Below are 25,464 nucleotides of genomic sequence, written 5' to 3' on the forward strand. Positions count from 1 at the left end.
CCTTGTGGTTTCTCTGCTGCCTGAGAAGTTTAAGCAAGATGCTCTGCTGATATAAATCAGCCTGGCTTGCTTGGCTTGGGTGACTGTCTGTTGATTTACTCCAGCTGAGAATCTGGCCCCTCATGTTTATTTGGGTATATATGTTGAAGACTAACAAGAAAATATTATGCTTAGCTAAGTAATAAATGCTGTGGCAAAAGATTAGTACTTCCTGGTAGAGCTTTAAAATCAAGATTAAATGCATTTTTTCCCTTTCATGCTCTCTGCTTCCAAGAGTTCTCCCAAATCCCACTGAAAAGTACAGTTCGAGAGTGGGGGCCACAGAGGGATTACTTGTGCAGTGTCACTAAAATACATTTTTATCCTGTTTGCTTTCTATTTTGAAAGGAAGTGGTAATTCTTCAAATTATACCTTCAAGGCAGGGCTGCCCTTTCTTGTCCTTCTCCACCCTCGGAATTCCCCCTGGGGTGAATTCCTGGGCCTCAACTACATTATTTATTCCCAAGTGAGTTTACAGTGTTTCATTTGGAAAGTGTTAACACTGTTTTCCCCTCAGTTTTGCAGGGAAAAGGTGAAACATTGAGAGAGACCTATGGGAAAGGCACATTTCCCTTTGGGAATTATAGACCCGTTTTCCTCTGTGATTGCTGTCTCTCTGGTGATCTTGCATGGCATAGTCCATCAACAAGCAGAAAAGGCAAGGGGATAATGCCTTCTGGCCTTCTCCCCCTTACTTCTGAGTAAGAAGCAGCACAGAGTTCACAGAGGACCCTCCTCTCTCTAAAACACCTCCCATGCTCACCTGGGGGGTATTTAGGACTTTGGTTAACTTGCACGTTCATGACACTAATTACGTAGATCACAGCTCTGTGAGGAGGTATATTTATTTAATTAATTAAATGGATACTAACTGCTGCACCAGACTGGCTGTGAGGCAGCTCTTCTAGATCTTCTTACTGATGAATTTAGTGTCACTTGAGAGCTAAATTTCTGTACAGGAAGTAGAGAACTGGAGTGTGCTCTGTGTTCTGTATTTATGATGCCAAGTGAAGCTCTACTCTTCTTCCTGACAAGAACATACAAGAAAGAGCATCCAGCTCTTTTCATCTGGTTTTCCCTTTCTCTTCTTCTTTTTATATGCCTTTTCCTCTTAGAAATGTGTGATGAAGATGAAGAAGACAGACTTGCTAATTCTGTCCAAAAAATAAAGTTTTGGCCTGTGGTAGATAAATGTCAGACCAGAGGCTCAGTTCTCTCCTTTTGATGGAAAGTGTCCTTGCTGGTATAAACAACCATTAAAAACTTCTAGCTAAGTCTGATTTGAGAGGTCAGATGTCAAATCTCACCCATGCAATCTCCAGCTGTACATCATTCTACTACTCTTGATTTCTGTTTAAAGACATTTATCCAAAGTCCTATTTCCTTTTTTTTTTAATTAATGGAAAAGATTAATAATTAATCAAAAGAGTTCTTCACTCAATAAAAAGAGATGTTTTCGCCTCTGTTATGCATTATTACAGACTTGTTCTGTAAATAAAAAGGGACCAAAAATCCAGAGGTTAGTCTGCCCCAATCTCTTTACTATCCTCATGCTGTGTGGATCATCTTCCCTACAAGCAGCCATATGATGCATGACAGAAATAAAGATGCAGTTGGAAAAGGCAAAGCAGTTTTTATTTCACGACATGAAACTGAATTACACGTCCTACAAGTAACTGTGGGGCTCCTCCTGCAAGTTTAGGGATTTCAGTGGCAGGAGCCAGACCTTGCAATGGTTTAGAGCAACTTCAACTTTACCAAGTGTGTACAGTAGAAGCTCTGACACCTGTTCTGAACTCTAGCCCACCTTCTGCAGCGCACAGGAGAGGCACATAAGCAGGATGCTGAGGTTACCTGTGTCTCTGTCCAGGCATTAACAGACTTTGAATTAAATGGGAACAAAGGGAGTAACTGTAAAGCAGAGGAGCTGAACTGCCTGGAATGTTTTTGTCTAGAAAGGTTTTTGGTGGAAAGATATTTTAAAGGACCCCAATTTGTACTTCTCCTCCTTCTTTTTTTTAATCAGTATTTCCTCAATTTTACTCCAAGGAAGAAACCAAAGCTGAACTGAAATTCACAGAGCTCTGATGCTTCCCAGCCTGTAAACACAAATGGAACAGATAGTTGTCTGAGGCTTCCAACACCTTTTAATGGCCTCAAATCTCTCAAGAGCTTTTTCTTTCTTCTTTATACTCCCTTTACATTCTCTCCAATTAATCCTCTCTTTTTCTTCCTCTTGCTTTGCTTCTTAGCTGACAGGCCCATCCCTATCCTTACATCTCCTATTCCTCTTATTTGGGCGTCTCCTCCTCCAATCTCATCACTAATTCCAGGCTTGCTGCATCACTTTTCTTCCTACACTGGCTTTCCCAGCTCAGTACACAAACCCAGATGAGCACCGTGGCAACCAGGTATGTTAGCTCCTGAATATATCACTTCTATTTGTCTCTATGCATCTTTCCCTTTCATCCTCTCTTAATAAATTTCTGACAAGCTGTTCATCCCACCCCTCAGCTCCCACATTGCACATGGCTGGCAGAAGTCATCTCACCTCACTTTTGACACTCTGGAGTTAGATGTCAAGGTCTGACCACTACAGGATCGCTTTACAGAGAGAATGGTAGGAAGGACCTGTGTCTTCCTGACAGGAAGGACCTGTGTTTTTCCCACTGGCTGCAAAGGGAAATGGTTGTGATTCACTGGAACACCTATAATTTTCAGATTTCAGTTTTGGGGAAGATGACTGTCACCCAACAAAAAACCTGAACAGCAACTAGAATAGTGATTAGAAAATGTGAAGATTCAGAACAGACTAATTCCACCCTTTTTTGTGTGCTCAGAGCTAGGAAAGCAGCAAAGTCTGCACAGCAAAGTGCTGGTTGCTCCTTTCGAACTTACAACTATCTAAAGGCAGTTATGAAAGAGGTCCTATGACATGAGGTCAGTAACAGTAGAGGACTGTACATAAACAGCCAGGGGGCTTCTCCCAGTCCTATCTTCATAAAAATATACATCCTCATCCTTAGGGGAAGAACAATAAAAATATGATTAGTATGTCCCTCTGTAGCTAAAGGGAATAAAAAAATCTGAAATACTTTGAGCATGAGGGTGTCCCAGCTGGCTTGTTGTAGCTAAGAAAACTATAAAAGGCAATGTACCATAATGGCTTTGGCATTGAACCCCTGCTGACCTAACTATCTGGATGTATCTGACTCTGTCAACAGAATACTTGGAATATTTTGCTGAGTTTGCTCTCTTTTCTCTCTTTGCTAAGTAAATAAAACCTTTTGTACCATATCTTGTGAAATGGTGAATGCAGTTAACCCTCAATGGCAACAGTCAAGCATAAGCAGTACAAATACATGTAGAAGTGGGGAGTCCTGATCCCTTCCCGGTTTTCATTCAATATACATGAAGATCTCAAAAATGTTCTTTGAAGTAGAGTGTGGTATACAAATCAACAGGCCTGTTACAGCTACAAAATTTCAACAGAATAGCTGGATACAAATCTCAAAATGGAAAACTTTTAGTTTTGGCCCCAGCTATCAAATCACCAGAGGAGATTGAGGCCCAACATGAGAGATAATAATCTTCAAATAATCCTGGCACTTAGTACAGAAATGCTCACTGCTGCTTGCTTAAAGTGGCTTTTCAGAAAAGGCCAACGAGTCCATGGAGTAAAGCTCCTACCTGGTCTAGACAGTTGCTCCGTAGGTAGCGCAGGGCTTGTTGTATGCTCTGGGGCAGAGGCTGCCCTGTTCTCTGGACGTGAACTATCAGGGGAACACCAAAGACATTCTTGTCCTTGTAGTCAGGGACTTTCATCCTCTTCATGAACTTTGGCACAGACCTGAAAATTAACATGAACAGGCTGCATGAAAAAATCAGGGTATTTACACACCTTCTGAGTAACACTACTGACAGAAATTGGTAACTGGGGTCATTTTAATAAAGATGGTGAAATAATGTTTAATGTACTATACACAGACACTTTACAATTTGCATAATTGATTAATTTCTTAAAAAGTGGATAGCCTCTAATGTATAGCATTATAACCAGTTCTAACAAGAACTTTTTACCACTCAGGTGTCATCCAGCTGAAGCCAACAAAGTTTAAAGCATCTTTTAGGGACTCACAGGAATGGCAGAGCAAACCTGAGTGGAGAGGGTATCTGAGGGAAAAGGAGGTTCAGTCCTCTAACATGCTGAACGATCTTTGTACTACCAGTTACATGATTTAGTATTTCTATTGACTAAAACTTTACAACAAGAAATGATGGTGGGAAATCCCTATGTGTCAGATTCTTCCCTTGTGTTATATGATTTATTCTAGTTGAGTAACTTAAGTGAAGCTGGTGAGCTTGCTTTCTTCAAAAAATTGTAATGAAAACAAGAATCAACTGGATTCCCTTTTTGGGAGTCATGACTGCCATGGAATTAAAATTAAAAAGATGAATATGACCTGAATGTGACTAAGAGTTTTGTCATCTGTGTGGGAAGAAGTAAAAAATTTTAAATTACCTACTGAAGAAGTACAGCGTGTAACTCTACAGCTATTTACAGCTCCTCTCTTAAAAATCCTTAGAGACTGATTATAAAAACGGAAGAAATATCTCTCAGGATGAAAACCTTGTACAAACAGTAGGACCTAGAATTTGCTGTATTCTAGTCTGCTTATTTGAAGTTGGTAAGGTGAGATTCATTTCAGCACAGATACCAGCTAGCCAAAGGGAGTGCACCAAAGGAGAACAGTGAAATGGGGATTAATCTTACTGAATTTTAGTACTCTTACAGAGATTTAGAAAGAGTCAGATGTCTGCACTACCTCTATACCCACTTTAGAGAGAGACACCTCTGGAAGGTGACCCAAACCCTCAGCCTTGGATATAATGGGCTGCTTTGGGGTTGCCTGTCTTTTTTCTTCTGACCACAAAGAGCCAACCTGACTTTCTCAGATTAGATTTATACCAGATTACTCTTTTAACTTTTCCTAATGACTGATGTCAGTGAGGTGGATCTCACATGTATCAATTGTATCTATTTTTTCTATTTCTAAAGGAAAACTTGTCTGAACATAGCTCACAGATGAATTTAGTGGGATTCTGGGGAGGTGCTTTCAGCATAAAAATCACAATATAAATATCAAGTCATACTGTACGTGGACTGGGTGCCTTAGTGTATTAGGGAAAGATTCTGTCATCCTTTTGAATATTTCTCAGATAGTTTTATTATATCTCAGATTCTGTCATCCTTTTTTATTATTTTCTCAGATACTCTTAGCCATGCCCATTTCCATTTCTGGTGTACCTCAGTCTGTGGGGCCCACCAGAGGTTTTGTACCATGAAGCATACAGGTTTCTGTAGCCAGTTGCTAGAGAAGGAGCATTCACATCCATGCTCTCTTCCCTCCACTCCCTGAGTGACTAGGTAGCTGTCACAGCTGCCAGGGCTGCAAGCTCCCTCTAACACAGGTCCAGGCCTAGAACAAAGCCTGCATCTTTGATTTCTAGAGAAAAGTCCCATAACTATTCTAACCCTTCTTTCAAAGCACAAACAAAGCAATATCAAACACATGAAGCAGCAGCTGTTTCTTTTTGAATCACCAAAAGAATACTGGATAGGACTTACTGTAAACTTTTCCTACTTTATAGTCACTCTCTCCTATTCCTGTTTATTATTCTGGAACTGTAGCATTGTTCAAAAGGCCGGGGTTGTCTCTCTGTTAGAGATCAGGAATGAACTCAGATTCCTACGATCTATTTCTCACTTTGTCAACGAGCCACTAGGCAGCAATGGATTAAAAGGGACAGTTTCAAATCCCACACTTGAAGTCAATGGTTCCTTCTAATTGCATTTACTAACCAACAAGAGTAACAGAATTAGGAGAAACTATTTTCTTCTAAAAAGTCTCCTCCCAGTTACTAGTGGTACTCACCAGGTCCAGCCATGTTTGTTTGACATGGAGTACTTTTCCATGATGGCAGTGAGACGAAGCAGAGAGAATTTTTGCAGTAGATTCAGCTGGGCTGCTGACTGGTTGCTGATGTGAAGCGACGCAATGGAGCGGCTCAGGCGATGAGAGATTTGGAAACTCTGCCATCGTAATTGCCTTTAGCAAAAGAAATGATAGAAAAATCAGACAACTGCTTTGGTTGGGCAGAAAAGATGATGTACTGTGAGATAGGGCTGGGCAATGTATAAAACATACATAAACACACACATATGTGATGGCTTGTGGTGTGAAAAGAATGAAAATATACCTTGGAGATAAATACAACAATTTAGATAATCTCTTTAATTTTGGAAATGCCCAAGTTTTGTAATTTTAACATTAGATTCACAAGTGGATGTGGGTCCTGTCCATATACTTGGGGAAGCAGTGCTGCCTGCTGTGGTCTTTAGCCCACACACTTCCAACAGGATGTGGGAGATTTAGAGACAAATGTTCTTTGCCTGACTCAGAACTGGTATTTGATGTCTAGTCCCTCCTCTCCCAGGGGACTGACCTGACCACTGAGGTATTTGTAGATGAGGTTCTCCAAACAGATCTATTATTAAATGCTGAAGGATTTTTTTTGAAAAGGATTAAACCCTATGTCTCCTTAGCTAGAGCTATAACCACCAAGCTATTGAACCATTCACATCTTTTTACTTCAATGCACTTTCTCTGTATCCTGGATTCATCAGAAAAAAAAAAAACCAAACCAAAAAAAACCCCAATTTTACTTTCTTGTTTCACTAAGTATAAGTTCTGACTCAAATTCTAAAAAATTTGGCACTGCTCATTTTCTCAATAGTTCCCTCCAGTCCACTTTCACTTTTGTGGCGGTGGTGAGCAAGCACAGGCAGCAGCAAACCATGGCATGGCAGAGTCCTCTATGAGGGTGTGACAAGGCTGACAGCAGATCAGAAAATACCAGTATTATCAGAAATACCAGTATCACAAAATACTAGGTATGTTCTCCCTGCTTTTGCTACCCTACAAAGCTACCCTACAGTAGCTGCCGTTTAGACCCATAAAAGTTCTTGCCCAGGACCATTGGTACTTAGCTCAACAGGAGCTCATCACTCTGACTTAAAACAGGTCTGTAAACTATCAACAAAATTCCACTTTTCACTTTATTAAGAAGTCAATCATTCATCATAATTTCATCCCACCCATGTAAGGGGCTGGGGCAGCGTAGGGAAGTTCTCTTTGAGCACAAAGGGGCACATTTTTAAAGCAGATCAGTGCATTAAAAATGTGCATAAAGCTACAGATTCATAAAGACCCGGGTGCATAACTTAGAAGACCAATTAAAAATACATCCTACAATATATACAGGGTCCTGCTATGTAATCAATGGATCAAGGGATAAAAAATGCCTTAGTTTGCTCTATTAAACCAATTCTGCATCTATTCCATGTAAAAATCTCCACAGCAGGATGTCCCTTCCCTCAAAATCCCACCTTTCCCTGGGAAATCCCCATCTCCATATAGGATGAATACTACTGTAATGGTACTCTGTGCCTTCTGACTCCCAAGCTGAGAACCTCTGCTTAATTATACTGCATTTCACAGTCTGTGGATTTGTATACAAAAATTTGCTACTTACCTGCTTGGCCTTGTGAGCGATGCTCCCACCCCAGAGTCCCTCCTGTCCCTAACTCCAGTGGCTTCGGATTCATTCAGGGATGTTCCATCTCTGTCCATGTCGCTTGGGGTGGTCCGGCCATCAGACACGGAGTTTCCTTCAAAATCGAGAGTGATCTGTGTAGGTGACTGGAAGGGCAATGATGGGGATTCCCTGACTGACACGTCACCAACCGGCAGACCTGGCAACACCTTCTTTGACCAGCCGTCGACCACCTCCTGCAGTCCATTGACATGTTGCAAAATGTCATCTAACTGAGGAAAAAGGACATCTTTCTCTATGTCCAGGAGGTCCCCAGTACTAGCATACAAGTGGGAACCTGGCACATTGTCATAAATACTAATTCTGCTCTCTTTAGGACAGCAAGCCATCAGTCCGGATTCCTTTGGAGTAGAGCAGTTCTGCTTTCCCAAAGAGATGCTGCCTGTCCTCCAGTTTACACTGTTACTGTTGTCTGTAGGTGAGAGGCTTTCAATAGAAAGTGCCTTTGGGAAGGTCCCTGGTTTGTGATCCTTGGGAATGTGCACAACCAAGTTCTCCTGGGAATGAAATTCATTTTTGCGGTTTTGGTCCACCACTTGCCGTAAGGCCGTTCCTGCCAGAACATCCAGGTCCTCCAGGTACATCCCACCTCTCTTGTTTGCTTCATGGCACTTGCGTTCCTTCAAACACGGTGTGCTCACCCCACTGCTGCTGTTTTCGGACTGACTGCTGTCACTGCTGGATTTGGCAGAAAAGGGAAGTCCTCTTTTGACTGAATCTTGCCCCAGACTTTGGAGATCGCCATTGACTATCTGTACACAGTGCATGTCTTTCAAGGATTTTGGCTCAAACTGGAGAACCGGTCCACTGATCTCTAAAGGACCTGTTCTTCCCGAGCCTTTTAGTTTTCCATGCACAGCTTTTGCTTTTAGCGTCTCCATGCGTTTTAGAAAGGTTTTTGCTCTGGCTCGTGTTGGATTTTCATTCTTCAGGCCGTCCTTGGGGGACGGGGCGGTGTTTATTGCAGCGGAGTCCTGCAGCAAGGTGCTTTCCACATCATGATGGGCAGAGCAGTCGCAGGCCTCCCTGGCAGCACTGGTGGTGCCAGATTGGCTCCTGTTGTCACTGCCCCCACTGCTCTCGCTGTGAATTGATGAGAGCTCAGGTTCACTCAGATCTGTAAGGACGCTCTCACTGCTTGTCGTGTTTTTCATTTTAATGTCCCCAGAAGAGCCATGTCTGTCAGATCGGTGAAGCAGAGTGTCAATGTCGTCCACCCGAGACCATCGTTTGCTGGTTCTTTGGAAAGTCCATTTATTACTGATAGCACAGAGATCTTCTTCATCTGAATCTTCACTCTGGAAAAAAAGAAAGTGGCACATGTTAAAATTGTGTGCTTGAACTTGATATTTGAATTAATGCGATTGGGCTGCTCCAGATGAGCAAAAGGCAAGAAAGTCTCTCTGAGCCAAGTTTATGGAAGACTGGTCATCAATCATTTCATAACACCCTCTTTCATTTAATTGTAAAGACTGCAAACATCTTAACAAGAAAGGAATAAAAGCCTGCTCCATGTTAGGAGTCCCACTGATACCTCTTGGCTTCCATGGACTGCCTGTGCACTGAATTGTGTAGGGCTGATGCTCACAGTGACTGTTTAGAAAAAAAAATGTTTTGAAAGGCCAAAGCAAAAGAATCATGATTTGCAGGGATGGTGTTAAGATAGACATGGTAAAGACAGGGAACTAGTTGGGTACTACAGCAATGTGAGCTATTTAAAAATCCAAGACAGCAAATATCTGGTGCTGCACGTAGGTTTGCAGTGAAAACTAAATAAACATCTATAAACTTCACAGGCCAGACACATCTAACAGGATTTATGTTTTAAGAATATAACGACAGATAAATAATCACGATGCTTAAAATAACAATAAAAAAAAAAAAGATTTGGCAGTATTGCTTAGGGTGTGCCTGAGTAAAGGCAAAAGAGAGCAGAGAAGGCAGCCACAGGGGTGTGTGGGCAGGAGGAGAAGCCAGGCTCAGGCTGGCATGGGGCAGCATCTGCAGCTGAAGTGAGCTTTCCTACAGTGGGCAACCACCATCTTCACTGTCATCAGTAGAGGCACCCCAAACTTGATGACCTGCAGCCTGCCTCACTGTTTCTGGCTTCTACCGAGGCAGCAGCAGCCCACAGCCCTTCCTGGTCTCATCCCTCAGCCTCAGGCGTGCAGAGCTGCGCTTATGTTTAGGAGCTACTCTGCAATGCAGAGAATGTGTACCTTGAAAAAAAAGTTAGATAAAAATCCTCACCCTATGACATTTTACTCATCTGTTTGCTCAAACAAAAAAGATACATCTTCAGCATGAAGCCCACAGTTGCTAATGAATACCCTTTTCCTGACTTTGAACTGGACTTGTATTGTATTATTCTTGTGCATTTGTTTTAAAGCAGAACGAACTAACTTCACCTACATGACATCCAAACAGCTCTTCACATTCTTGGAAGCAGTATGAAGGCAGTAAAATATGACAGGCTGTCAGACTAAAACGAAGTGCTAAACCAGAAAGACTATTTTGGGACTGGAAAAATTCTCATTTTAAAAGTCTATTATTAGAAGTATTTTTATATGAAGTTTCGAGGGTAAAGTTATCTCCAATCTCTGACTAGATCTTTGCTGGCCTGTCTAATTGAAAAATGTAAACCAAATTTTACAAGAGCACCCAAAACCTTAAATAATGTGAAACCTCAAAAACTGGAGATTGGGATCAGTAGCGTGCCAGGTCTCACTGATGCCATAAACTTTTGCTAGTTTATCACTTCAAGTCAGCCAGATGTTTTAGATCATGTCCAAACCATAAAATAAAATATAGCTGTGAAATTTTGGGTTTAGGCATTCCTCTTTCTTTTGTTAACATTGAGGTGTGCAGTGCTCCCGTGAGTTTACAGGAATGAATGGAGATCCTCATTCTGTGGCTTGTTAAAGAGAAAAATTGGGCACATAATGAAATATGAGGGAAGGGGCTAGAAAAGGCTAATAATACTGCTTTGGCCATTTTGTCTGCAGGGAAGAAATGGCACTTCAGACAGTTCTACCTTTGTTTTACCTCCACAGCTTGCTGTATGCATATATGGACCAAAGGACTGCACAGCCTCAGGAACTTAAAAATCCATTTATTGTGGTCTTAATAGTGCCACAAAGTGGATATTTTAAAAACCGCAAGGGTACGTACTTTTAAATATTTAGCAGTGGTAATTATATCTACAAAGCATACCACTGCTGAAGCGTTGGTGGCACCAGCCAGCAGGATAAACATATTTTTAAAATTTGTTCTACACTGCAATATGCCAAAGGGACCTTAAGGAAGATTCTTGGCTGACATAAATCCCTGTAGCTGCACTGACATTACTGTATGAGCTGACAGGATTTAGCCTGTATTTTCTACAAGCTGGAATCGATTAAAGTAGCCAAAGTGGTAGAGACATTGCAAAAAACACCAAGAAGAGAGCACAGAGCAGAAGACAGAAATAAAAATAAATTCAGTGGTAAATATACTTTAAATCAAAGGTTTGTGGGGTTTTTATTTTGTGGGTTATTTTTGTGTTTTTGGTTTTTTTTTTGTTTGTTTGTTTGTTTGAGTTTTGCTTTTTGCTGTTTTTTTTTTTTGACAAAGCAGAGATGAACAGAAATGGATATTGGCAGTAAACAAGTTTTCCCTCTAACCACAGCAAAGATAGGATTACATTCTGCCCCAAGAATCTCTTAGAAAATACAGAGCCTTTTCAGTGTCAAAATTTGCAGCTCAATTAAATAAAGGCTTAGTTTTGGGTTCTTTTTAATTGATAAACAAACATGCTTGTGTTTCATCAGAAGCAAAATCAGGCAAATATGAAATGAAATATCTGGATGCCAAGATACTGCTATGGTGACTCACTACAAATTCAGCTGCACTGTGAGTCCCATGACATATTGTGCTTTTCTTTCGATGAAATCAATAGAAATTCTGGAAGCCATGAACATCCTAAATGACCCACTGTTCTTGTCAGATATCTGAGTGTCCTGACAAATTAAACTGTCAAAAAAAAAAAAAAATGTTGAGAGCACTTAGGCCACCCACGTGTCACCAGCTAGGGGGACAGCGGATCAAGAGAAGGTCTGAAAGCAATGATTCATCTGACACAGGCAAAGCAGACATTTTGGAGCAGTGACTGTATATTTCTTCGGACCTGGGGTGAAATCAAGTGCACGGCTTTGGAGCACATTCAAAAGTCCAGTTAATACCATTATATTTGGGAAGATGAGAAGGGGCAAGTTTCTTGAGGAGTGACTGGTAACATTTGCCAAAGAGAAAGAGGTTTTGATTCACAGATTTGTCACAGCTGATTTAAAATAGTACAGCTTTTTGACTGAGGGTGTACTTGCCTGAAATACAGAGGCATGCTAACAATAGGCAAATAGTGGATTTATTTGCAGTGGAATTCTGCCACATTTTTCCAGCTGGGGGCAGGAATTCTCATAAATCGACAGCTGCAGAAGGCAGTTAATCCAAAGGCTAATCTCTGTCTGTCCAAACCGCTTACGGACATATTTGCAACACATACATAAGGATTTCTGTTTGCATCTTGATGAAGCCAAGGGAAGACAGCAGCCCACAGTGGGAATGGTCCGGGTGGGAGAGTGGGCAGTAGGGAACGCTGATGCTGAGCTGTCTTTCACAGGAACCCTGCCTGGCAGCTTGGTTGGCCATATTTTTGTGAATCACTCAAGCAGCTGTGCTTGTCCTGTGTATGCCTGTTATGCGGAATCTCCAAAGCAGGCTGATTTTGCATTTCATTGTTCAGATCACCATAGATACTATTAGGAAAGGCAGTATCTGCAGCAAAAGATGGATTTAGTTCAGTGATCAATTTCAGACCCAGTTTCTGGCTTTTACATTTGTGTTTACATTTTCTCCTGTCAGCAGGCTCTCCCTCCTCTTCTCTCACTCACATTTTCTTCTACTTTCAGTTGCTCTGTATCTGTGGACTAAAATCTCCTCCAACTCCTCTTTGTCTACATTTTTCTGTGCTCAGCTTCTCTGTGGCCTTGTGCAGGTATGGACCCAACTAGCTTCTGTTCCCTTGAAAGAGTACCAAGTAGGGCCATGTCTCTTCCACCACAAATTAGCGGTCATCTGCAAGGAGAGCATCTGAGGACTTCAATCCATTCAGAACAGGGAGGAGTGGCAGCAAAAAATTAATGAAAAGCCAACATAACAAAAAAATCCTCCCTTTCTAACACAACATAAAACCCAAGAAAAAAAAACCAACCCTATATGCAGTGAAGAGAAGTCCCTGTAGCTCCAGGGAATGGACAAAATAGAAGCTGGTTAGTACACAGAGGAACAAGCAGACATGTGCCAAAGCAGGCTATCTGGACATTAAAACCATCCTCTGTTTATGTTCCCTCAAACACTGAATAGATTATGATGAGACTGAATTTGCAAAGACATCAAAAATGCAGCTCTTGGAGTCAGTTTTTTAAAAGCACTAGAAAAACACTCTAGGAAGGAAAAACAGGAACTAAGATTTCTCAGAGCTGACAACTACCATTGTATAACATTCAAGAACTTTGGGGAATTTATGACCAGAAAACCAAACATTCAACAGTTAATGCTGGACATGTTACAAAACTCTCAAAATCAACAAGCTTGTTCTGCAGCCCTCACTGAAACCCTTTACGCTCACATAATTCCCATGTTACACAGGAGCTTGTAAGGATGACAGAGTTTATTTTCATATTCTTAACTGGGAAGAAGTCAGTATAAGAAACAAAGAAAGGCTGTTGTTTTCATCTGAGCAGCTTCCATTTTTTCTGAGCAGGATTTTCCACTGTGTACTCTTATGGCATTGACAAACAAGCCAGTCTAATGAAGCTTTACTGTCTTTTCACCCACTAACTTTAATTGCACACATGTAGAGTTTAAGTACTGTGTGAGCCCTTCTAACACACCTAGTATTTACTCACAGTTTCTATTCTATTTATAATTTCAAGATTCAGGAATTCACATTATCATGCATCCAGATAATGCTCACATGCATGTTCAAAGTAAAACAAACTCAACTCACTTTTAAGAGCATTATTGAATTAAAGGCTAAATTGGGGTGGTCTTATCACAAAAGCCAGGGCATATTTAATGAGGTTCCCTTACCTTTTTTCTTTGGAAGTTCACATCGAGTTTCATTGAGGCGCACTTGTTCAGTGTGTTCAGTCGTCTACAGGGCAAAGCAAATTCAAAAGATTAGCAGCCTCTGACTAAAGGGCATGATTTTTGCAAGTTCAAAACATGTTCTCTTATCTTACTGTAGGGTGCCAACCACATATAACAGCTTCAGAAAGGATACTGGTCATCTATTCCAGCTATATGACCACTGTATGAAAAGGAACCCTTAGTTTCACTTCACTTGACAGCCAGGTTTGATAGATTGTTTTTCAATTTATAGACATTTCTGTACTTAGCACAGGAAAAACTATAAACAAACATCTGTGATAGCTGGGGAAATGACAAGAGAGGAAGGTGAGTTGCCTTATGCAGGACTGTAACATAATTGGTCTAAAATGGGGATTTCAAAGCACTAGTGAAAGACCAAATGAAAAACCAGCCGCAGTTCCTCACTTCTGGAAATTGGCACGGCTTTAAAATGTTGACATAAAGAACTGCTAACTGCTACTTATAGTTTCTCCAAAGCTGATAGTTTCTTTTCTCCTGTCTGTGGATCTTACACACAGGTTAACACTCCCAACGTGTAACAAATCTAGCATTTTAAAACAAATATTTTTAGCTATTTATGACCATGTTCATACTGATGTTACCAGAGTCTCTGTAAGGCTTCTGCTCCTTAAATCCAAGGATATCCTGTGAGTTAAAATGACAATGTGTGTGTGTGTGTGTGTGTGTGTGTGCCCATGTGCAAGGACAGCCAGAGGACAAGTAAACATGCTCTTTCAATATAGAACCTCCTGTGGTAATGATAATTGATTTGATTTGATTTATACTTAAAGATCCCGATACATGAAACTGTCCAACTTCTAAAAGCAGAGGCTTAAAGTTAAATGTGTTCAACTTTGAAAATTTTCCATATCTATTTCAAAATAAAGGGAGGCAGAGTGAGAGAGCCACATGCCCATAGCACTCCTCTTTTGGCTGCTTGCATCTCCTGTGTCTTTATGGCAACACTTGTCCCTGTTGCTTTTGGGTTGCAGGGAGAGACCTCCAATTTCCAGAACTTAACATTTGAAATGCATGTGACAAGTTACAAGGACACAGGAAAAAAGTATCAGATCAATAATATAATCTCTCACATAACATAAGAAGATTATGGCATTAACACATTCCTCTGCAGAACTTCTAATATTAGCATACCTTTCAGATTGCCACCACTAAAAAAAGAACCGACCCACCAAATGTGGATCTTCCTTAAAAAAAAAATCACCTGCTCATTTGTAGATCAAATATTCCTCCCTAAGTCAAGCCAATAAATCTGTTATGCTGCATCAGAAGAGTCCTGTGCTCGTGGTATTAATTTGGGTATAATGTATGCACAAGCACACCCTGAATGCATGATAGCAATGTTGAAATAAATTCCAGGGTTTGTGGCTGTGCAGCTATATCTGCAGCCTTCTGCCCACAAATCTTCTTCTGGGATTACATCTATTATTGCAAAACTCCTCTTTCGCCCAAACACAGAATTTCTCAACCCAAAGTGGCATTTTCTTGGGGCCCTGAGGCTGAAAAATGTTCAGTGCTTCATTCAAGCACAAAATGTTTAAATGTGTGTATTGATATCAATTTCAAGTATTCAGAGGCACATTTTCAAAGGACTCCAGCCTAGCTTTCTATCTCTGGGGACAGCTCCCTCTTAGTGCTGAATATTGGCCAATATTGGAGTCCTTGCACCTCTTTGTCAGCTGGCCTGTGCTGAAGGGAAAAGTCTAGCTACATTTCCACACTTGCTTCACCAAAATAAAAACTACTTTTTGCTGGGCGCCAGGGAGTTCAACCCCAGGTTTTAAATTCATAACATTGTTATGTTTTTAGGGGGCTTTTCCAGAGCTGTGGAAAGATTTGCCAGTGAAATTACAGAACTAATTATCATATTTGTGAGTTTGTCTGGTTCTAACAGCTCAAATCAGTGTCAGTCTGTTTCAGCTTCTTTCATCTTGTTGATGTGCCAGTGGTGGCAGAAAGCTTTTCTCATCAGTTTAAAGTCGTCAGATGACTGACAGTCAACTCCTCAGCAAGTCTTTTGAAAAGAAAAAAACCCAGAAGTTTCTGCTACAAAGGCTGTCACCAATGTCCCAGTTGAAGTGAGAGGAGCACTGCACTTTTATGCGACTGCTTAAATAGCATGAGAAAAGAATGCCTGTTTGTAATGTTAGCAAAACACAAAGTCTGGAATTGAAAAAAGGCAGGGAAAAATACATTAACTAAACACAAGAGAGGTGGCTATATAAAACCCAAATAATCTAGGATGCATTTGAAACTGCATCTGGAAATTTCTGCATTGTTCAGGGAAAGACTGCAAAACATGTACTACAGCAGGTGTTTCAGTGATGATAATTTTATTTCTTCTCCAGAGCATCAAAGGCGGTTTAAGACTTTGAAATAATTCTTTAAAAGTCAGCAGAGATATTCAGGTGCCCAAACAGATGTTTCTGGTACTATTTGAGATCCCCTGGAGTATCAAACCTGGCCTTTAGCTGCTGCAGGTACCTCCAGACAACACAGAGAAGTCTGGGCTGTCTGAGGAGATTTAAGATGGCCATAGACACAAGTACTTAGGGCTCTGAATCCCAACCCCAGTGCTGTAATTGTTAACTCTTATGATAGAAGCTCTTCAGAAGCAGGAAATCTCTAACTTTGGCATCCTTTACAGCACTGAGCAGTGTTTACAAATAAATACAAGCTTTAGCTATGCAGGCTCAGGCCAGCTGGAAAACCTTGTAGGGGACCTACTGTCCTGCTTTAAGAGCAATGCAAGTGATAGGGAGACAGCTCTGAAGTGAGTTTGAGTTCCAGGTGGATCCATGGACCTGTTCTGTCACTGCTTTCAAGCAGGTGTTTTGGAATGCAGCCATGAAGGAGAGGCATCATGGGGAGGACAAGCATGGACAGTACAGTGTCTCCTGCATCAGCAGATCAACAAATGCCCCCTCTTATGGATTTTGACCAGGAAAAAATACTATGTGGTTCTGTAAATGCCTCTCTGAGGGAACCACAACACTATTTCTTTCTTTTACTGTTATTCCTAACCAAGTTTAGGTGCTACGTACACGTCCGTGCCTGGCTTCTTCTGGTGCTGTCAGCTTTGGGAAGAGGATATCAAGCTCTTGATGCTGGGCTTTGCTGAGGTCTTAACACTGAATAAGAGTCCTCCCAGTATCATTAGGGCTGGTGTGCAAGGCTGGCACCGGCATGTCCCTGCTCCACCAGTTTTGTGCATGAAGAGAATATACTGTTTTCCAGTCCTATCACCTTTTTATCATGGCTGCTACTGAGGGAGTTGCCTTGTAGGCTCCAGGCTCACATGAGATGAGTAATCTCTTCTGGAAGTCAGTGGGAGCCATTACTGCCTCCAGAGCAGGACTTTCTGTCCTGCATGGGGAGAGTCAGGCTTATTCTCCAGCAGCACCTAGAGCAAGATAACTCAGCAGTTGGTACTGACTGCACACCCATCATTTCAGAACTCCAGTGGGAGGATGTCCCATCCCATACAGCAACTTTCATTTTGTTTACAAGCTGTCTAAGAGAAAACAGCTATGGAATAAAAGGCTGCTGACTGCTTGGCACAGCTCAAATTTTAAGAGCTTGGTTTAGGGAACTATGTATCAGACTGTTATATACTTGTTCTTCATGTTCTTAGTCACTGTATTTACGTGAATACAAAAAGTACAATGTGGCTTGGCTTCTCCTTCTCACCCTCTTATCACAGCAGCCACAAGAGTTCCCAGAGCAGAGTTGGTTGCTGCTATTTTGGAAGTGACACAGCTATAAAATTTTCATGCTCAATTATTGTTTTGGCAGGATGACAGCATTTGCCTGCAGATTGTCTGGCAATTCTCTATTGTTCATTACTATAATAAAATCTGAGTGGAATCTCTTGATAGATATGCCTCTAACCCAAAGGCCTCAAATTTGGTTTCTACTCTGCCAAATTTTCAAATTATATTGTAAACAGCAGGGATGTTAGAATATCTCAAAAAGGTCACTGAAATCTTTTACAGCAGGTAGTCTTAGACTTTCTGACTAAAATACTACCATCTGCCTTATAAAAAGGTTCCTCCTCATTTGTGCCTCGCGTTGTCTGGTATACTTCAATGCCGTAAGAAAACTGGTTATAAAATGAGATTGAGAGTCTGATTTCAACCCACAAGAGCAGAGAAATTCAGTGTTTATGCTATTACTATTCAGAGCTAAAACTGCTCAAACTGATTATCCATGCTGGCATTTCAGCTTTAAAATTATCTTCCAAAAAGAAGTGAGAAGCCCATTTTGTTCAGCACTATGTGCTGAATGCACTATTAGTCAGTGTGACGGCTTGGTCACGCACAGCTTTAAGGGCAGCTTTGAATGTTAGAAGAATGGAAGTTTGGCTGCCAACCTGGGAATCTGCACACAGAAATAATAACCAGCCTTTTTTAACTTTCTCTTTCCTCAAAGTGCATTACAGCCTGCAGCTCTCATGTGGCACATTGGCATGCACCTTGCAGTAACACCATTGCAGAGCAAAGGAAGGGCAGAGAACTGGCCACAGTGGTCAGCTGAGCTGCGAGGATTTCCATTGCACTGGACAACTTGGAAGATGCTGGTTTGATAGCTCATAGAGTAACAAAGCTGGAACTGGGGTCAGCAGCTGACACTGTTCACTGTTTCTGATGAATCTGAATCTTGGCATTTGGTACAATAGCTTTTTACAGCTTGCTTTCAGTGAAGGGTTTGAAGCTGCTGAGTTATATCCAATTAAATGTCTGCAATCTGAAAACATAACCTGTACATAATACTTGTATTTCTAATATTATGAGGAGCTATTAATTTTTAAGATCTAAGCTGTTTAAAAGCTCCCAACAAAAATTCAAGTAAACAGGTGTCTTCTGAATACAATAATTACAGAAGAATTTGTTACAGTCATAAACCCATTTATCTTTAAAGTGTGGAAATATCTGTGTCTATGCTTTTTTCTATAGGTCTTATCATTGTCCTTTGATTTAGGCTAATGTAAAGCATTTTTTCCCTTAAGTGCATCTATCTAGCTGCTAGTTAATTTTCCAAACCCTCGTATTTTAATAAAAGAGAAAAAACCCCAATGCAACCAAGTCTCTAGTTTCTCAGCTTCTAAAATAATCCTCATAAATATATCAACATAGTGTAACTGTAGGTATATCTGTGAGTCTACAGAAAGTCTGGAGGAGCAAGAGATGAGCTGTTCCCCATTTTAGCTGTGTAGGTGTTGGAAGCCTGGTGACCATGACTGTAGCAACACCATTGCCAATTACTCCAGAGAAGAATGATTAGGGAGCATCACAGAGCTATGAAATGACTATATCTCACTGTTTTCTCTCACAAGAAAGGGGCAGGAACAGACATAATTACTGCATTTTTAATGGTCCTTCAATTTTGTGGTAAAGGGCAGAGGGGAAGAGATCTCAATCTCCTATCTCTATCACTTTCCAGTTCCTAAACTGCAGCAAAGTATGTCTTCCATCATGCCAGACTGAAGCAGGGGGGTGTACTTATGTATGGGAAGAAAGCATCTCCCACGGAGCAATCTCTCTCAGCAAGCAGCACAGAACTGCAGTGTCTGCAGTTAATTCTGTTCTCAGCATCTGTGAGAGAGATCACTGGAGAATCCAAGTCTTTCCTACTGATTTACCTTCAGACACAAAGGCTATTACATAGAGAAAGAGAATATTCTATTCCCCAGAGCTATAACAGACAGCATGAGAAGCAACAGGTCTCGCTTGCAGCAGGGGAATTTTGGAAAAGCAATCTGACAGCTATGCCCAGAAACTACCTAGATCTGCCAGGAAGGGGGGCATAGCCTGGGACTCAGAGGTGGACTAGATGAAGTGTCTTCCAGCCCTATTTTTGGTGATTCTCAGAAACCTTCTCTGCATTCTTCCACCACAAACTCAGTAATCCTTACAATGTACAGTATGATGTCGAACAGCATCTCCTAAAGCCATCTCTGCTGACTTTAGCTGCAGTTGCAGAAGGGGAAATAGAGTCTTGTCCAATTATCTTGATGCTGGTGTTGTGAAAGTTTCCATAACATGTAATGAAGTCTGCTTGGTTAAGGGCCAGACGCTCCTTTGTCCTGACTTGAAGAGGAGAGGAGCGCAACCCAGCTTGAGCTGAGCATAGGGGAAAGAAGAGGGGAACAATGTCTCTGCAATGTGGTTTTGCAAAACTGCCACAGAATTGCTGTGTCTTGAGTCCTGGGGGACTGGACTTGAGCAATGCAGTACAGTATATTCATCACAGAGTATAAAAAGCAAGATAAACAGCAAACACGGGACTGCTGGGAGGGGCAAAGCACAGATCAGTTGTAGCATCTGTACTGCTGGGGGGTCTGTAGTACTGGGTCTGGTCCCACTTCTGTTACTGGTGCCAAATGAGAGTACCAAGGGAATCACAGCAGCATGAAAACCGTGCCTGCTACCAGAGAAAAGGGCTTGCTGAATTCTCTGCAATGAAATCTCATCTTTTTTGCTGGACTTAGATGTAAGAGTTATTAATGTGCAACTCAAATGTTACTCTCATTTATTCAAGGTTTCTTGCACTACTGCTAGTTCTTAAAAAGCATCTGTTTCAAATCCATTGGATTTGGGTCTTCTCAAATTATGTGATGCTTTCTGTGAGTGTAGTGGGTCTCCTACTGCAGCATCTTCGGTAAGAGAAATTAACTCAGAATGGTGGCATTCTCGAGCTCATCACTTAATGCACCTGGACAAGCACACACCTCAACTGCTGTTATGCCAACAGTTAAAAATCATCTCATGCTTTTAAATTATCAGAAAAGAAACTTGGAGTGTTATTTACCTGCAAAGAGGTTCTACAAGGTCCTTGTCAAGAAAATCATGATCTTTCTTTACTGCAGCAATGTCAATGGGAAACTGGGAGTCTGTAAAAGGAGACACAATATTAAGATGGCTGCTTGCTACTCAAATGAAAATACGTTGTCTACATTTAAATTGCTTTGCATGTGCTTGCTCACTGAAATCTAGTATGACCAATTTCACTTGGCTCTGGTTTCCTTCCAGCTGTATTTGTGACCCTTTCCGACACCATATTGGGTATTTTTTCTGTTAAAGGTACAGCTGAATGTCCACTGCATTAGAGTGACAGCAAAACTATTTCACTTTGGATTTAAAAAATACTCAACTATTAGCTGTTCATTTTAGCACCTTGCACAAATTGATGAGATCAGGGAATTACCACCACACTTACTTTACATGAGCATCAAGGTTTTCCCTTCTCATTACAGTGATTTAGTGAGTTATTTGCTAGATAGACTTTGCCAAAGCCCCAGAAATATTCTGTGCTTTTTGTTTTTTAAAACAGATCCAAATAACAGTGTTTTCAGACAGAGGGTTACTCAAATAACAGACAAAAAAAAAAACCCCAAAACTGAATTATAATCCCCAATATTAGCTAAAAAGCCAGAATAGTATGCTGGAAGCTGATGTATGCAATGAAAAGTGACACAGCTCTGTAACAGTGGGACGGGTTCCAGTGCTGGGGCTGCTTTCCAGACTGCTCTGCCATGCTTAGGTACCTCAGCAGGACGCTGGGATACAGGAACTTCAGCCAGCATTTTCAGACACTACTGCTCCACACTGACATAATAGATGCCTGTGAAAAACACCTTGTTTTCAGAGATGTAGACTGTCTAGAGCACATATTGACTGCATGGGAACTGTTGGAGCCCAGCACAGGTTGTTTTTTGGAGAGAACATCCTTTTGCATTAAGCAGACAGCAGGTGCTTCTTTCTCTGGTGGAGTCAGTATGTGACATACTCCGAATACAACGCAGACACAAAATTACTGCTGGCTACCCAGGGACTGTGCTAGATACACACTTGTGTCAGTTTTGGTCTGGCAGTCTTATTAGTCTTAGTTTCTTGCTGGATTTAACAAAGTATGCCAGCCTCCTGAGGCACCTGAACATCTCTGAGTGGTGCTCCTGTCTCCAGGCACCTGAGCAGCCCAACAGGACCCAGCACCTGAGCCCTGATGGAGCTCAGCTGGCCATCGGGGTGTCCTCAGCATCCTGCTCCCTGCCATTCTCAGCCCCACACGAGAGGAGGGATGGCATCCGAGCTGACTCCCTGCAGACTTGGCACTGACCCCTGAGGCTCCTTGGCCCTCATTCCATGTGTGAATCTGTGCTGCTTCCAGACTCATGCTGACCCTGGAAGGTGTCCAGAGGTGTTTGGCAGAGCTGCCTTTCAGCTAATAAGCCTGAGTGGGCCTGAGCTGGGTGTCTCTGGCAGGGAGAGCATGCACTTTGGGAAAAATGAGGCTCAGTTTCCCTCTCAGCATTGAGCTGGGGAGAGCAGAAAAAACTCAGCTCCAGTCCCCAAACTACTATGGAACACAACAGCAGTGCAACTACTGGCCCTGCCCTCTGGGACACTGCTTCCCTGGGCATGAACTTAAAACCTAGAAAGGGGACACCACCATTTGCACTGAGGTAGCACTGAACTATCAGCTTTTCATACTTTGCAAATGTGAAGTGCAACTCAGATTATTCACTTTTGGTAACGCTGCAGAATTTTCAGTCTTACTTTCAGCATGATTGAAATTTTCAATAACTTCTAGTGTTTTAATCTTTTTTCAGGCATGGTTCAGAAAGTTTTTAGAAAATAGACTCATGCTTTTAGATATTTTGTAGTTGTTTTTGTTAACCTTTGATGTTTACACAAGCTATGTCCCCCCCATTTTTTTTAACTTCCCATGGTTACGAGAGTAAGAATCTTTTCTTTATGCACTAGTATGACTCCAGCAGCTGAGGCTCTGAGAAGCATCGAGCCATGGCCATAACTCAGGCAAATGTGGAGTTGGCCGACTGCAAGCTCTCCTGGCGAGGGCCCAGTACACTTCAGAACTGCACAAAGAGGAGAAAGACCTACTTACCCTCATAGAACTGAGCATATTGCGGAAATCCAGCTGCACGTAACCAGTCACACGCTTCCTTTGCTTCGATTTCTGAGCAAAAAGAGGTAAGAGAAAACAGTTCACACTTTGTTATTTTGAATTAGAAGTTCTTTCAATGACAAAGAAATAACAAAGATATTTGGTAGGATCTATTTGCTGTTAGGGTACTGTCATCACTGTGAATCACACTTTATAGCATCAGAAGAGAGTCCCTCTAAGAAACCTGCCTGTCTCCACAGGACCCTGGGGTGCACAAAGCCACTTGGTGGCTGGGACAAAGTGTTAGCCATCTCCTCGTGGCAGAAGGTGTTCAGCCAGGCTTGTGGCTCTGTGATCTACTCTCCCTCAAGGGTAAGTTGCTGCTAAGATATGAAGATGGAGCAGGGTGAAAATGGGGTGACAGGGAGCAGGCACTGCATTCTTTCCTGTTCTGACATTTCTTACGGAGCAGAATGAAACATGAAATCCATGGAAATCTCTGCCAGGAAAACCCCAGTGCAGGTGTCATGATACTGAAAGGACAATTGCAGGGGCATCTCCATTTTTAGCAAGCTCCATGGGCTCACATTCTGGAAAGCAGCATGCTGGCTTCAGCTCTGCCCAGCACATGTACTGCCTGCATGGGCAGCTGCTCTCAGACCAGCTGGGGGAACAACTGAAAACAGAGGCTCATCCACACAAATGTGGGCTTCAGAGCAAACCTGGGAAACACCTCATTGCTGTCCAAACCTAGATCAGGATCTACCGCTTGAACAGTCTTGGTTTACAGGATCCAAGTCAAAGCACATATCTGTACCTCTTACATTTGCAAGACATAAAGAAACACAGCATGCAGGTGTTGAAGAAAGCAGACATTTTATGTTGTGTATTAATCAACCTGAATGAACCAGTCAAGGGTTTTGGCACATTTGTGGTTGTAAAATCTAGACAGTCATAATACAAAACCCTAACTATAAAGCAAACAATGGAACTGGAAGAAGATGATCAGGCTCAGTTGATCTTCTGCATATTTTGCCTTGCATGCGAAAAAAATTCCAGTTGTAAATCAGTTTTCTACTAAATGCATTTTTATATGTAAGACACGTTGTCATGAACTTTTGCCCATGTAATTCTGTTCAGATCACTCATCATACCCTTAATGACTTTACCCACTGAAGCTCACTATAAAATCTGCTTTGAATATACTCTGCAGTGTGTGACTTGCACACCTTTCTGATCCCCAAAAAATGAAATTCACCAGCAAATTCTGTAGCAGAAATCAAAATTCAGAATACAAGGTCTGTGTATCAAAAGCTCAATATCCCAAAGACAATTAGACAGGCAGGAACAGCTCTACAATGGTCACAATCATTAGCAGTGCTGAAAAGGATTTACCACCAGGTCTTCATTTGCTTTGACATTAGTTCATGTCAAGGCCAAAAAATGGAGTATGAAAGTACATTCAGTTCTTGACACTGCACAAAAGAATAAGCAGCTTACATAAAACGTGGCTTCACTACAGCACATCTGTGCTGAAAGCACATCTCTATTATGTTCCAGTTAGACTATTTCTATTAAATGCTTGGAAAAAAGACAAGTCTTTATATTTTTTTTCTTTTGCTTAATTCAATCTCATGAAACACAGACAAATCAATCCCATTTCAAAATGTATTTTACAACTCAGAACAGCTGTACGTACATTCTAGCTTCATCGGGCCTGGAAATACAACTGACAGAGGCTGTGGGTGATGGAGAATGCTACCATTTAATGCTCTTATACGCTTATCATATTTCAATGTTTTTTTGCAGTTGGCTACTCAGAGGAGCTTGCTGAGAAATATTCTTGCATCCCAAATGAGATCTAAAAAATCTCAGGTTGCAATGGGTGAGTAATTATGGGGAATAACCAGGAAAGTAGATCTCGCTCTTTTCTGAGGTTTTGTTTTTAGTTTTTTGTGGTGTTTTTGGTTTATTTTTTACTTTTTTGGGTGCGATTGTTTGCAACACACTGCATTCAGTCAAATATCATTGACTGATTAACTTCTGCCCTCAAAACTTTGACTCTATATCCTCCACGAAGGCATTTCTGGGGAGTATTCTCGTTTTCTGAATGACTACCTCAGCCTTGAATAAGATTTGCTAATCTTCCAGAATACTGAGTTTCAAGACAAGTATCAGTTCCCAGTTCCCTCCCATATCTCTTTTTCTGGTTTTACTTAGAGTACAGCTGGAGGAGAGAAGTCACCAGGCTGCTGGCACAGTCAAAAGCATGACTTTGCTCATACAAGTGTGTTCCTGCTAGGCCACCTGTTCCAGTCATTCCACTCTTGGTCCCTCCTACAGTTTAGGTGAAAAGACACAACAAAGGATTCACTCCTCAGCAGACATCAAAGGTGATTTCTACTATTTTGCCCTGGGCATGTAATTCAAGTTATAGTTCAGAATGCAATATAGATGCTTTTATTACTGCATACTGCAACGTTTGAACAATAATTTGACATGCAAAGTTTAACCTTCTTTTTTTTGTGCCCATATCCTAATATTTGCTTTTTCTTACTTCGTAGTGAAACATTAGTGAGGACTTTGGGACGACATGAGCAGCACCAAAAATACCTCAGTGGCTGTGTCAGTGG

General features: G+C 41.4%; 1 protein-coding gene across 6 annotated transcripts in view; it reads right to left on the minus strand.

The window, feature by feature from the left end:
- STARD13 (StAR related lipid transfer domain containing 13) overlaps window positions 1–25,464 on the minus strand; it is a 303,442-nt gene that overhangs the window by 14,363 nt on the left and 263,615 nt on the right. For all 6 annotated transcript variants that reach the window (XM_068181983.1, XM_068181984.1, XM_068181985.1 and 3 more), the window contains 6 exons: window positions 22,832–22,903; window positions 20,735–20,816; window positions 13,847–13,910; window positions 7,637–9,015; window positions 5,977–6,150; window positions 3,731–3,890 (listed from right to left, as the gene is read on the minus strand). In XM_068181983.1, the coding sequence (XP_068038084.1) occupies window positions 3,731–3,890; window positions 5,977–6,150; window positions 7,637–9,015; window positions 13,847–13,910; window positions 20,735–20,816; window positions 22,832–22,903 (1,931 nt within the window). The remainder of the gene's footprint in view (window positions 1–3,730; window positions 3,891–5,976; window positions 6,151–7,636; window positions 9,016–13,846; window positions 13,911–20,734; window positions 20,817–22,831; window positions 22,904–25,464) is intronic.

This window comes from Anomalospiza imberbis, chromosome 2 (genome assembly GCF_031753505.1).
Source record: "Anomalospiza imberbis isolate Cuckoo-Finch-1a 21T00152 chromosome 2, ASM3175350v1, whole genome shotgun sequence".
NCBI lineage: Eukaryota > Metazoa > Chordata > Aves > Passeriformes > Viduidae > Anomalospiza > Anomalospiza imberbis.